We start from the raw sequence: 15,289 nt of genomic DNA on the forward strand, positions 1-15,289 counted from the left end.
GAGGCCTGATCTATACTTTGTCGTGAGGCCGTGTCCCGCGCTTAAAATGGCACGCTCACCTGCAAGCTCACAGTGCCCGCGGCTATTTCTGGCACTATATACCGGTAATTAAGCACTATAGTGAGAAAAAGAGCAACTACTTATGAAACCTTTAAACAATTTAATAAAAAAAAAAAAAATCTTCATAGAAACATTTATTGTGGCTTTATGGGGCTTTTCAGGAGCTGTTCTGTTTTCGCAGGAATATGGTTTATTTGTAGAAAATGCTGCATTGCTCGAATGTCCACACTGTTTTTGTGCATTCACGATTTGTTTGCGTTGAGCTGCCAGTTTTCTCTGAACAGCGAGCTACCAGTTTTGAGTGGTTCTTGTTTGGCTTGAAAAGGGCTATGAATTAGCATTTCCATGAATAATCAAATGTCTTTGTGTTTTGTGTTAACATCACATCCCTGATTCATATTTAATCTGCTTGACAATCTACTTCACGCGTTGTGAGCTTGTATAGCTTGTGTAGCTGTTTCCATTGAATGTTGATGGTTGTATGGGCGCGCTATAGCATCAAGGTGCTTGTGAAATCATAAGGCTGTGATGTGTGGGTGGCGCCAACATCATTTTCTGTGGGTGTACATACTGTATGTCATTTCCTCATGGCTTTGTTCCACAACATGATGAATGAAAGCTTTCTATGGCAGCAGGAGATAAGATGTACTGTAATTCCATTTCAGTCATTCAAGATTTTCATGTAATGTATATAACCTCCACATATACAAGTCACTCATCCCATTATACTACAAGCAGTTGGACTTTTTCCCCTCAGAAATTCGGAGTTAAACTTAAACATCCTGCTTGTCAGCAGGATGTCAAGTAAAAATGTGTGACTTCTTCATTTATTTATTAGGCCTTTTTTGCTCAGAGACAGCTGAAATATTAAGACGTGTGCAGTCAAATATGGTCTGTGAAGGCATACTTTGTTTCTCCACTTTTGATCAATAGTTTATGCATTGCTGGATCAGTGGTTCTCAGAGTGGGGTTTGCGATGCGACTTTGTGAGTTGTGTGTTTATGTTGATCTGCTATTTTCTAAACAATCGTGGACTATCTTGCAAAAGTTTGATGTTTTTATTTTTTAACAATATATTTATTGCATTTGTATTTGTTTTAACAAACAGACAATACAACAAAACAATACATAATACATCAGACAATACAATACAATTACTTAAAATGAAAAACAAACAAGAACATACAGTACATACAAATATAGTCCTTATGGCCACAAGACCAAACAGCTGCAGAGAATACAATTAGACATTTTCAGTTTCCACCATTAAATAAGATAAATCATTAACCGTAATATATTGGATAAACCGTCCCCATATCTTATCAAACATCTTCTGTTTATTCTTCAAAGTATAAGTGATTCTTTCCAGAGGAAGACACAATGATAACTCCCTAAACCACTGAGCAATACTGGGTTTGCCTATCTTTTTCCACGATAAGGCTATAGCCCGTGGGTAAAGACCTAATAGAAACAGTTTTGGGTCAAGCTCAATATCTATCGACAATATCTTCTGAATCTCCCTCCTCACTTCTTCCCAGAATTCTTTCACTCTTGGACATGCCCACAGACAATGGAAAAGTCTACCTTTGTCTTTACCACATCTGAACAAGTAGTTTGATGTTTTAACAACACACATCTTGTATGTGGGTCCAAAACAAAAAAATTGATGGGGGGTCCTGGACATGAAATCGAGAACCACTGCTGTAGATTCTGCTACCAAGAAAAGCCTTCTTGAATTTGCTGAGAGCATCATTTTGTGAAATATCTGCTGCCAATTGTGACGGCCCGGATACAGGCAGAGGACCTTGGAGTGAGGCAGGAGGCGCTTCAGCATTGCTTGTCATAAAGAGGAGTTATTTGGGAAAATGCAGTGGAAGCTAACATAGCCTGATGGTGACGAATGTGCAGTGGTGGAAAATAACTATAAGTGCATTTACTTACCCATTCTGACCTGAGATCAGATTTAAAAAAATCTTCTACATCCTGACAGTTTTCTGAAAAAGCTATGTTTCTATGTCAGTCGTTCTTCGATTTGTCAAAAATAGCAGACCTAAAAGCTATGAGCTTGTAGATCTGCTATTTTTCAATAGCTAAAGCATAACATAATGCTAACACCAAAAGGGGTTCCCGCCCAGAATGGGTTAAGTATTGTATAAATATGGTGTAGAGGTGCTTTTACTTTACTTGAGTATTTAACATTTTCAATACTTATACTTCATACTCGGAGGCAAACATACGTATGACTCCACTTTATTGTAGTTGACCATGGAGGTCTTACACTGCAAAGTCCTGAGTGTGCATTCGCTGTAACTCTCAAGGTTAAACGGACACTCTAGATTTTGCAGTGCACTGAGCAATGAATCCTGGACCTGATAGAAAGTGTTAGATTGGATTGAAAATGATGGAGGGAGGGGGAGGAAAAGGAGAAAAAAAGAGCAAGGGAATGCGCCAGAAGACGCAGAACAGAGTGATAAAAACCTGATTTATAATTCGTCATGCAATGGAGTCACGTGCCGAATATAGACGGTCAACAAGCTCACAACGTCACATCCGCAGCACGTTGTGAGCTTGTAGATCAGCTATATTCGACACAATGGTGTTGCATGCAATGAGAGAGGGTCGAAGAGAGTGATGAAGATGAGCGAACTCCCCAGTGAAATGGCCAACCTTCTGGTCTGTGAGAAGAAGCTATGCTAATGTGGTGATGGCAGATGTTCTCATCAGTATAACGCTTTGAAGCTGAAAATGTTTGCGACATATGCTCCCTTACCCTTGCAGTTTGGCTGAAAGGTTCGCTGCTAATATAACACTCGCTAACTAACAAAACATGACACTTTAGACTCCTTGTGACTTATTGTAATTAAGGTTTAAATATTTATACTAATATATTTTTTAAAGAGGGACAGGAAAAGAACAACACTTCAAGAATGTTCTTTCTTGAACTGTCACATGCGAGCATTTCTATATGACCTGATTATGCACCCCAATTATTTGGGCTATTTAACAAGAGCACAAACTATTTCTCTCAATTCTGTTATTAATATTTTCACCAATAATTATCCGCTTAAAAGTTGTCCCCAGGGCTCTCTAGTCTATACTGTAATAGTCCCCTTACTGTTTTTTGCTACAATTAAGCTCACAATGCGTGGCAACACGACACATTGTGAGTTTGATCTATTTGCATGGATGTTTTCCCCCAGAATAGGGATGCCATGGGTTCCAGTTTGCAACCTAACCCATTCTGGACGGGAACACCTTTTGGTGTTTGGATTTATTATATTTTAGCTATTGAAAAATAGCAGATCTACAAGCTTGAGTGCCGCGCTACGAGCTTGTAGGTCTGCAATGTGGCGCAAATCTTTTAAGATATTTTTTTTTTGCGGCTTACGCCTTTTATTGATTTTTGAAGGGACAGACAGTAGGCTGACAGGAAACGGGAGAGAGATGGGGGGATGACATGCAGTAAAGGCCGTGTCGGGTCCGGGAGTCGAACCCGCGGCACACTGCGACTGGATTACCAGTCCGGTGCCCAGACCGTTACGCTACGGCCTGGGCCAGGCGCAAATCTTTTAATATATATTCTTTCAGAGCGAACATTTTTACCTCAAATCTTTGCTTCTGGGGGGGTCCCTGGAGGCTGGAATAACATATTTTCAGATGGGGGGTCGGCGGCCAAATTACATATAGTTTTTTGGGGTCCTTGACATGAGAAATCTTGAGAACCACTGACATAGAAACATAGGTTTTAGAAGGCAATGATTTAGAAGCCTTTTTCTTTCCTTTAAAAAAAAAATAGTCCTCAGGTCTAAATGGGGCTATAAACACCAACTCGTGTTCATTTCGCTTTTTTCCCCCCCGCAGTTATTCATGGTGGACAACGCGGCCGACGACTGGAGGATAGCCATGACCTACGAGCGCATCTTCTTCATCTGCCTGGAGATCCTGGTGTGCGCCATCCACCCCATCCCGGGGAACTACACGTTCACGTGGACGGCGCGCCTGGCCTTCACCTACACGCCGTCCAAGACGGACGCCGACGTGGACATCATCCTGTCCATCCCCATGTTCCTGCGGCTGTACCTCATCGCGCGCGTCATGCTGCTGCACAGCAAGCTCTTCACGGACGCCTCGTCGCGGAGCATCGGCGCGCTCAACAAGATCAACTTCAACACGCGCTTCGTGATGAAGACCCTCATGACCATCTGCCCCGGCACCGTGCTCCTGGTCTTCACCATCTCGCTGTGGATCATCGCGGCGTGGACTGTCAGGGCGTGCGAGAGGTGCTTATTGTAGAGCCCTGCGGCCCCTTCTCGCACTATGCTTTTTGAAAATATGAATAGGACCCCAGACACGGATACGGACGCAGCTCTATAGGGTCCCTCGGCCCTATGTTTCCCCAGCTTTAGGGTTGTGGTCGTTGGGTGTTAAGGGCCCTTTTATACTTGGTTGTCAAGTACGGAAAATAGCGGATCTGCAAGTTCAGATCTGGCACGCAGAAATGCATTGGGAGCTTGTAGATCGGCTATGTTTGGTTGGGTGAGCATAGGGCTGATCGGGGGAACATATAGTCACGCTCGGCGAACACATGCATGGATCAACAGAGATCTTAATTAGCTCATGTTGCATAGTGAAGAAGTTAGATGAGAGCTTTTCACCCTTCACAAACAGATGAGGTATCACTACCATTTTATTTCCTCAGATGTCATTTATAAGATCATGTGCTGACGGAAGTCTTTTAACTTCTGAATTAATCATGAATGGATAGGGGAGTTGGAGGATGGGGTGGTTGATTTGTTCCCATGTGCCTATATAGGTTTTGCAAGCTAATGCATTTTTTATTACAGATATCATGACAGCCAGGACATAACCAGCAACTTTCTAGGGGCTATGTGGTTGATCTCAATCACTTTTCTAACCATTGGATATGGGGACATGGTCCCCAACACATACTGTGGAAAAGGAGTCTGCCTCCTGACTGGCATTATGGTGAGTAGACAAATTCTAGTGATGATGAAACAATTTATAGAATTCAATTCAGTAATGTATTGTGTCTCCCTGAGAGTATACTTGGCCTAAGATTTAGACTCGATTCTGACAGTTCAGGAATCCGGGTCTTCATCAGGAATTCTTCAGTTTAGTTTATTTTGGTCATCGAATGAACATTACATTGATTACATTTGATCATTATATATCTTAGTATTTAGACCAAAAAGGTATAGGCTGAAGCCAGTGGCTTATTTTGCCTATCCTATTTACACGAACAGAAATAATAATATATACAATACATCTAACACACATAGAGGGGGGGGGGGGGCAAAATACAAACAAAATACAGGGAAAAAAGAAAGAAAAAGAAAATAAAGGTTATTCTACAGCTTTAGCATTACTATATCTTAATGACTCTATGAGTATATACTTAATAAGTTATGGAATCATTCCTGATGAAGACCCGGAGGGTTCGAAACATGATGAACTGTGTACCAATAAAACTACTGGGAACATAACATCGGTGTGCGGACATCCAACCTCCTTCCTGTAATGAAGGCTTAGACTCTCGTTAATTGAAAATGTCAGAATCGATAAATAGGCTACATCTACGAGAGAGGCTGAGAGTATACTCATGGCAGCCATTTATGCGTGGGTATATATGAGGCCATCTGGGAATCAGAACTTAAGGTCACCATGACCCTCAGTGTATGTGTCAAAGTGTCCCCGAGCAAGACACTTAACCATGCTATCTGATAGGAGCCATCAGCTGGGTGAAGCAATAAAAAACAATTTCCCCTCATCCAGGGACCAGAAAGTGCTACCGTTTTCCTTATACTTGTAAATGTGGATCCTGTTGAGGGAGGGACGCTAGACAGGGTGGCTGATCTTTGTCACTGCATGTGGTCTAATCCTACGGACTGGAGGAGTAGGACTGAGGTCATGCATCCTCCTCGTTGGTAGGTCAGCCAGTAAGGTACACTATCGGAATTAATTGGCAAAGCCCGGGCGGCCACCTGGGCTGCCGAGCCAACCTGACGGCGTGCCGCAGGTTCGACTACCGATCCTGTCAGTCTACTTTCAACCTATCAATAAAGGCAGAAAAAGCCACAAAAAATATATAAAAAAGGAATCAATTGGCAAGATGACTAAATTGGGAGACAGAAAGTTTGTGATTGATGGTTCCATATGCAGATTTCATAGTGCTCTTTGTTTCTGCTTATCGTAACTTTACAGCATTATTCTACCAAAACAACGTTTGACAAACAAATGAAACGTATACAGTACGAATGCCATGCTTATAGTTCTATAATTTTACAGGGTGCTGGTTGCACGGCCTTGGTGGTGGCTGTGGTGGCAAAGAAACTGGAATTAACCAAAGCTGAAAAACATGTCCACAATTTTATGATGGACACCCAGCTAACAAAAAGGGTAAGTAAAATCCATCCACCTCGTCAATTTCATAACATCACAGGCATTGTTTCATAATTGAGCTAAGATACTTGAGTTAAAACGTTAAAGATTAAGTTAAAAAATATGTTTTATTTCATTTCATTTCATTTTATTTTGGCAGACTCGAAATAAGGATGCCAGATTAAAAGTAATGAAAATAAATGGTGTTTGTTTGTTTTCTTCCTGGTGGTTTAGGTGAAAAATACAGCTGCGAATGTTCTCAGGGAGACTTGGCTCATCTACAAGAACACCAAACTAGTGAGGAAAATGGACCATGCCAGAGTCAGAAAACACCAGAGGAAATTCCTCCAGGCCATTCACCAGTAGGTACCACCCGTCCCTCTCATCTTTGATGCCAGTCATGTTGGTATACAATGGGCTCTATGCACACAGAATAACTCTTCTTCCGAGCCGCTTCCCTACTTCCTTCACAGGTGTTACCGATGATACTAATTAAGGCGCTCTGTTCCATTTAGTGTACAGTGGTTCTCAAACTTTTTAATTTCAAGGAATCCCATAACTCTGAGAGTGTACAAATGGAACTAAATGGACCCATAACTCAGAGTTATACACACCCGTATGGGGGCCATTTGTCTCCAGTGAGCCACCATGCACAATAGCAGCACTGGAGCACCCTGACGTGTTTTAACAGCGGGCGACAGCCAGACGAATTTTCCAGAAGTGCATTATTTGTCTATGGCACCCGGCAACTACCGTCGATAGCAGGCCAATAGGCGGAGGAACGTCGCCCAAGAAGATAAAAATAATCTTTCTCCCCAGATTGTGGGCGATTAGGCGATGTGTCGCCTGATGCTCGCCCGCTGTTAAAACGACCAGAATGGAACAGAGCCTTAATTAGTAACATCGGTAACACCTGTGAAGGAAGTAGGGAAGTGGCCCAAGTTCTTTCCAAAATGGTGTGTGTGCATATAGCCTATTCCAACCTTTTGTCCAGCAGAACGTTCCTTTGGCAAACCAGTGGAGTACAAACCTGAAATCTGAATTGTTTGACACCTGTAGCAAAACAGATACTGTTGACATTGAATGATTTTTGTATTCATATGCTTCTTTCACCTGTCTGACACCTGATTTACTTTATATTAATGAATCTAATATAAAGACAATTAGCTGACATGAACATATATTCTTCATTTACATTTACATTAACATTTACAAGCATTTTCTTGGGCTATCTATCTATCTATCTATCTATCTATCTATCTATCTATCTATCTATCTATCTATCTATCTATCTATCTATCTATCTATCTATCTATCTATCTATCTATCTATCTATCTATCTATCTATCTATCTATCTATCTATCTATCTATCTATCTATCTATCTATCTATCTATCTATCTATCTATCTATCTATCTATCTATCTATCTCCTGTCAGGTTGGTGATTGTCTGTCCTTGTGCACTTTAGCTGTGGGTCAGATATCAGGCTGACACATCTTCTACTGGTTGCTTAGACATTTACCTGTCAGTGAGGCTCTTAGTGGGTCTCCTGGGACCTCCCGATGTCTAATTTATGCTCCATGCACAATGGCATCGTGCGCTCTGAAAATAGCCGACCTGCAAGCTCAACATGTTTCAGATGCGATGTGATGTGAAGTTGAACTTGTAGGTCGGCTGTTTCCGCTGTGCGACATCAAGTATGAATCAGGCTTGAGACTTACCCATCCCCAAAACAGTATTCATTCAGTATTGACACGTCTTCATTTTGGTCAGTTTTCTTTTTCAAGTATGAGCTATCTTCAACCTTATTTCAGTAAGTTGTTGTAACCAAGATGCTCAATGCTAAAGAAAAATCTGCAAATCATAGACTTACACCACGATCATGGCTGGTTATTACACACATAGGGGAGATTAGTCTTGAGCACAATTCTCCCCGTTTGTTTGGTTTCTTGTTCTCTGTGATTTTATGTATGTAACTGGGTCTGTGTGGTTTCCTGTGTGCAACTTTGATTTGCTCATGTATCTTTTGAATGTACATTGTTTGTTTTCAAAAGGCATTAAGAGTTTCAATTATATGGAAGAGAATATTGCCTGCTGCTGCAACCCCCTTCCGAGATATTGCCATTTGTTATGGTTGCTTTGTCAAGTTATTATGTCCTTAAGTGTTGTATTCGGGCTATTTGTGGTGCCGATGATGACAACATCTTATGTCCACCCCCTGTTCTCTAGGACAACCTAATAATGGAAATCCCTTGAAGCTAAAGCCAAATCTACAAAAGAACCAGCTTCAGTGGTTAAAAAAAAAAAAAGTCCCTGCTGTGTACGCAAGGGGAAATACTCAGCATTTTGTCTTTCCGATATCTTTTGATACAGGGCAGATGTATATGTTTTGATTGAGATTCAGATACAGACTGAACGATGAGGGAGTGTGTGCATATTTGATTATTAATTAAGTAGACTGGCCTACTTAATAATCTTGTAAAGTCTTAAGTCTTAACTTTTAAGGCTAATTCATATGTGTGAACAACTGTGTTGTATGTCCAAAATGCTGTGTTCTCAACTGAATAATGTGTTGACACGTTTATAGCATCTGCGGTATGTTGGTTTTATTTTGGTTGAAAATATGTTTTTATTGTTGTTCAAAGCCTTTTTAGGGCCCAACGGCTTCAAAGTGCATCATTGCCTAAAGTTTAGGCAGAGTCTGTGGTACAGTGTCTGTGTTTAGATACAGTCTCTGTACAGTCTCTGTGTGTACATACTAGTTACTAGTATGTACACACACTAGTTACTAGTATGTAGACTACTAGTAACTAGTAGTCTCTGTTTAGATGTCTCTGTTTAGATGACTCTATCTAGAGAAAAACAACAAGCCAAGTGAAGGGTTCACGAATGGACAGTTTAGAGCAACTTGTTGTGAGGCTACTGTAAATGTCAAGTCAATTATCATTATATCTTTCTTCTTGATCAAAGCTTGATCAATGTTAATATTACTGAAGAAGGTATGTGAACGGAAGTCCACTACAGCCAGGCGTATGGATGTGAGGGGACTGGATCAAAACCTTCATCAAATCATGCTTTTAGTGTGGTTGATTCTCTGCAGCTCTCTTTGGAGCTGTCTGCTCTGTAGGTTTTCAAGCTTTCTACATGCTCATAAAACGTAAGCTTGGAGATCTGATATTTTAGAAGAATCTTAAAATTGTTTACCAGTAAGACGCCTGAGGGCGAGAAGTGCACGCATCCGCCTCGTTGACGGCAGATTGCTGGCCGAGCGCTGGCGCTTTGGCATGGGGGGTGTCAGATCAACATGGAATGAATTCTGTACTGGCCATATAAGGAGCATGTCTTGAGTGTACAGGGTTTGATGAGGTCAGATCAACATATGGAATGTCAGAACAGGTCAGCTCCATACAGTATATGGAGATCTAAGGATGGGGTCATTCTCTTGAGTGTACACTACAGGGTTTGATGAGGGCCCATGTACGGCCGAGCCTTAATTTTCGGGCCTGCTGAGAACACTAGTTTTCGCCGGCTGCCGGACGCGGCTTCACTAATAACTTTGGGGCAGGCCCGTCTAGAGTTTGAAATTTGAATGGACAGGTATAAGTCAAAAGGGAGACATTTGGCGACAATAACAGATTTTACATGCTCACAATGTGTCAAGTTGCAACATGTTGTGAGCTTGTGGATCCGCTAGATTTAGATGATTAGGTATAGGTCTGACTCTGCCTGAATTCGAAGGAGTAGAATAGGAACTGATGGAACGTATTGATGGAATGTATAGATGAAGGCATATACCTGTAGATCCAGTCCAACAGTTAAATAAGAGCAAAGGGCCACATTCAAGATGAAAGGACCTTCCGAGCTGATCATTTATGACATGCAGCTTGTGTTCCACGTTGGTATAATAAAGTACTCAGCGCTGGAATTATGAGTGCGCTGCGTCTCCCTTAAAGACCTCACCGTTATTTCTGATAGCCAGCACCTCACCACTATTGGGTGTGCGTGCGTTTCCACATAACTAATACCGTATAGCCTACTGCATGTTTTTATGTATGCACAACTGTATGGTTAAAATCTTTTGAAAATCATTGTCGCTGCTGTTGAGTGAGAAGACAGCAGAGCGATGGGGGTTGCAGCAGCCGGACCTTAACAGATTTTTGCCATCTGAATATGTCTATCTGATGTTGTAATAATTCATTTGTCTACTTTATGTTTCCTTTTTTTCCTGTTTGTGTCAACACTATGCAATAGAGCTCGAAAGTAAGTCTTCGCCTCACGTGTAGCTGCAGAGCTGTTGTGTGTGCATGCTAACAAGAAGCTTGTCTTTGAAATCAATGAGATATAATGTGACTAAAAATTACACTCCCTCAATTGATAAGTGAAATTCATAGCTCACAAAATATGCTTTGGGCTTGCAAAGGCTGCATTTCACGCGACACAATCATCAATTTGTCAAGGATCTTTCATTGTATCTACTGGTCTTTTTAAATAGTTGGCATGTCATGCCAATTTGACAAAAAACGCTCAAAGCTTTCTTTCTTTAACACTTACGAAGAACACATTTTACAACACATTATCAACAACTTACACCCTGTTACTAAGATGCAATACTGCACACTGTAAAAACAAAAGAGAACTACTATTGATGCTCCTAACGTGAATTTCAATTATCTGTGATGGAGGGTGTTTTTCATTCATTGTTGCATGAATGTGATGAAAAACCTGATCTTTAATCAGAAAAACCACTGATTAAAACTCCAAACAACTGTGCTTTCACGTACCGAATGATGACGGTTAGAGCTCGTTAGCGGACAAAGACCTGCTGTATAGCAAGCATATTCTACGTATATCTCTCAGTCTCAGAGGTCATGTTACGCCACCCACTTGCCAGTCATGGAGTAGTCACACAGTTCTGGGCTCGGGTCATCTTTCGGATTGTGGAACCATTGTTGACGCCTGTGACTACATTTGCAGCAACGCCCACGTCCTTTCTCTCTTGGATGACTTGTAGTAGACAGAGCAACAGCTCCTGGTCAGTCCAAAACCACAGGAACGTACAGTTTACAGTATATTTGATTCTCATTTTTTTTTAATTGTAAGTCCCCCTGCAGTTTGATATGCATTGGTACGATTCGATACAATTTTATTTTAGTTATTTGTATTTTTTCTTTTGAGCCGAATCTACACTGTAAAATCATCAGTGTTATTTTAATTCTGAGATACTATGGAACCAAACGGTACATTTAGTTCCATTTGTACACTTACAGAACTATCAATCTTTTAGCTGGGAATACCCCTCCCCACAGGACAAAATGTTGAGAACCTGTTATTGCATCAATAGGCACAATAGCAGTACTGTATGTAGGCATGATGATTGATTGATTGAAATATTTATTGACATTTTGCAGAATTACAGTACATTTCAAGCACAAACTCAATACAAAGACTGTTAACTGTGAGTGGACGACCCAATAAAGCATTACACTTGTTAACAAGAGGGTCCACCTTGTTCAATTAATCAAAACATTTAGAGACATACTACAAATAGACACTTCTATATAGCCATTATGTTACATTTATGCAACAATTTGTCTTTCAATATGCTGTAGGGAAATATGACTGTTTTGCCAATAATGACGCAAACAGCCTTGACATACTACTAGGCCTACTATTCCTTGGGTCTGCTGTCCTGATCCCTTTACAATGCCCCTTTACAAAGAGCAATATGAAGGGAGAAATAACACACCGGCAGAATGTTCCTGTTAGCTCACGATCTGAGAGGATGTGTCAAACGGGAGTATATGGCCCCAAGAGAAGGTTGTCCTGATTTTCCCCAAGAGGCAGCAAATATGACAGTGTTAGTCTCTCTCAGCACTATTCAGCAGCTACTCGGGGACAGCATGTCTTGGACAGGAACCAGCCTTGGAATGTGCATCCTGTCCATTAGTCTAACGGGGGAAGAAATTAGCATTAGTCTTCCCACAATGAGGTAAACGGGGGTCATGTCAAAGAAAGCAACCCAGGAAAAATATAGGATGCAGCACTATTCTCAAAGGGGTGGGGTGGGGGGGGGGGGGGTTTCGTCTGATGAATAGCAAAGCGAAGGTTTTAGAGCGTCCATTGAAAGGGATAACTGGCCAGGAATAGTGAATCACATGGCAAGTAGGCCTATGCTTCCCCAGTCTGAGCCTAACTTCCACTTCTCAACACCACCATCTCTGACAGCTAATGGTCATCCAACCGTGAAATGCACAATTACTAACAGATCTTACATCAACTGCAAAGAAAAGGCATTCAACACAATGAAAATCACCATTTTAGAAGGCCTCATGTTCCCTTTCATTTCAACAGACTACTTGAATAATAAAATACTATTTAGCTAGAGTATTCTCTAGTTGTGTTAGCATCTGCTCTGTGTGAAGCATTTTGCCCCCCCTTTCAGTTGTGAGGATATTCGCCTGTATTATCCTTGGTTGCTGTGGTGCCCCCTGTTGGCCTAACTTTTTGTCATTTTTGCTCTACTTCTGAGTTGACTGTCTTCAAGGCATTTGAGCCTGCATTGCATGAGATTGGTGAATCTGCTCTAATAATCTGAGATCCCCTATGGCCATTCTTTCTTTCTTGATTCATGCTACTGTCATCAGTTTCACACAGTTTAATATACTTTAAGAGAATTCAGGTTTTAGAGAAATATCTAGACGAATATCAAAGACAAACCGCTGATCTCTCGAGGAGATCTAGAAGATCGACTATTTTCGGTGTGTGACACCCACGTGAAAGTAAGTATAACTCGGGCATAAAGAGCTGGCTACTCATTGAAGTGCCTGCTACAGCTGGCTTGGCCTTTTATTGTCCCCAGTGCATGCATGGGTGTGGGCAGGGAAGCAAAATAATCCACCCTGACATCTTAAAACATCAAATCCACTGCAAAATCCAAAGTGAAAGCGTATAAATGGACCCAGTGGTGAATTTCTACACACAGGATTTTGCAGTGCGTGGTCCAGACTCCAGAATATACTGCACAGTTGCAGTTTCCAAACCCCCCAGAGACCCTGTCTTTAGAAGCCTAATTAAACAAGGAACGTGAATTATTTAAGCCTGGTATATGGATTAGGTGAGACTTTGGAAATAGGATATTTGGGTTATTGGATGTGTTCCATATCACCAGTGTATTTATCCCACAAATCAATATAATTGATGAGGTCACAATCTCATATAATATTTTTATCATACCAGCAATGTGTTTGTTTTGTTTGTTTGTTTTCTATCCAGAATAAAATATACAAGATTACTATAGGCTGCTAAACTGATTAAAATGTTAAAATGCAAACTTTGACTTTAGTAATTTAATCCAAATGAATGCACTTCTTAGCGTCATTTTAGTGTCAGGGATTAAAAAGATAGTGTTCTTTCTGCGCTTTATATGTGGCCTATTGGATGTATTAATGAAATTAAAAAAGAAAGCTTGACCCCCAGAAGAAACCTTTAGAGTGTGTGTGTGTGTGTGTGTGTGTGTGTGTGTGTGTGTGTGTGTGTGTGTGTGTGTGTGTGTGTGTGTGTGTGTGTGTGTGTGTGTGTGTGTGTGTGTGTGTGTGTGTGTGTGTGTGTGTGTGTGTGTGTGTGTGTGTGTGTGTGTGTGTGTGTGTGTGTGTGTGCGTGTGCACACCCACATCACAGAGATTGTTTTATAAACTGGTATGTCAAGAAATCAGGAATGTATTAATACAGTGCATTTAAATATAGGTTATGATATGATGAGAATACACAGGCCCTTATACAGGTCCATTTGGTTACATTTGCACCCTGTCGGAGTTCAGTTAACACTCGGGATTTTACTGTGTACTGTAGATCTTCCCCGTTCCTTCATTAGATATTACTACAGGCTTGTAAGGATGTTCAGATTCTCCTCTAACCAGTAACCACTTGAGCCCCAGTATCAATATTCTGGGGTGAACATTAGCGACAAACAAATAAACAGACGATCTACAAGTCACGCATTAGTGAGCTTGTAAATCGGCTGTTATTTTGTGTTGAGGGCAGGAAAAAGCGGTCATAGTACAGAGCCAAGCCAACTCAGGTCCAGTTTATTAAGTCTAGAGGGTTTAAGTGGCTACGGCAGATTTATCTTTTTGTGACCTTCTTTCCACTTGCATGCAGCTGAACCAACGGACTGACCCCCCCCTATCAACCCTTGCATTCTCTGACACACATTCTATATGCATGTCCCTCATAGGAGTGTCCTCCGTGTGTATGCTTTGTGTGCACAAATCTATTCATTAACTCTGATAGCATTATTTATTGGGTTCTGAATGGTCTTGTGTTCAGATTGAGAAGTGTTAAAATGGAGCAACGCAAGCTGAATGACCAAGCAAACTCACTAGTGGACCTTGCTAAGGTAAGCTAGACTAACAGTTTACTGTTGGTTAATTGGCATTTGCATTGTACATTAAGGATGTCTAACTTGGGCATCTAACTTGAAGCGTTGGTTTCATTGGTTTGTGAATGTGTGATGGTATTATAAATGCATGCTAATTCGTTAGATTAATTTGTTTTGTGTAATGCAATCAAAGTCTACAGGTGTCAAATAAACAGACAGGCTTTTATATGGTCATGAACAAAAGGTCAAGCCGTGTGATTTAAGTTTTTTTTTTGCAGTGCACTGACATGTGGATCTATGAGGTTTGCCACGTTTTTTTGCCATGTTTTGTTTTACAGTGTCAATGACATTATTCATGACAGGTAGGCTATCCCTAAAATAATTCACAGGAATCAAAGAGACAGACAGAGAGAGAGAGGTTCAGTAATTCTCTACGTTTTGTTTCACTTAAT

The 15,289-nt window shown here is 41.0% G+C and overlaps 1 protein-coding gene across 2 annotated transcripts in view; it reads left to right on the forward strand.

The window, feature by feature from the left end:
* kcnn2 (potassium calcium-activated channel subfamily N member 2) overlaps nt 1-15,289 on the forward strand; it is a gene marked incomplete at its 5' end in the record, with an annotated part of 36,643 nt that overhangs the window by 15,932 nt on the left and 5,422 nt on the right. For both annotated transcript variants that reach the window (XM_083793572.1, XM_083793573.1), the window contains 5 exons: nt 3,922-4,340; nt 4,905-5,046; nt 6,367-6,477; nt 6,694-6,821; nt 14,786-14,855. In XM_083793572.1, the coding sequence (XP_083649698.1) occupies nt 3,922-4,340; nt 4,905-5,046; nt 6,367-6,477; nt 6,694-6,821; nt 14,786-14,855 (870 nt within the window). The remainder of the gene's footprint in view (nt 1-3,921; nt 4,341-4,904; nt 5,047-6,366; nt 6,478-6,693; nt 6,822-14,785; nt 14,856-15,289) is intronic.

The sequence above is a fragment of the Protomyctophum parallelum genome (assembly GCF_964188405.1).
Source record: "Protomyctophum parallelum genome assembly, chromosome: 21".
In the NCBI taxonomy this organism is placed as follows: Eukaryota; Metazoa; Chordata; class Actinopteri; order Myctophiformes; family Myctophidae; genus Protomyctophum; species Protomyctophum parallelum.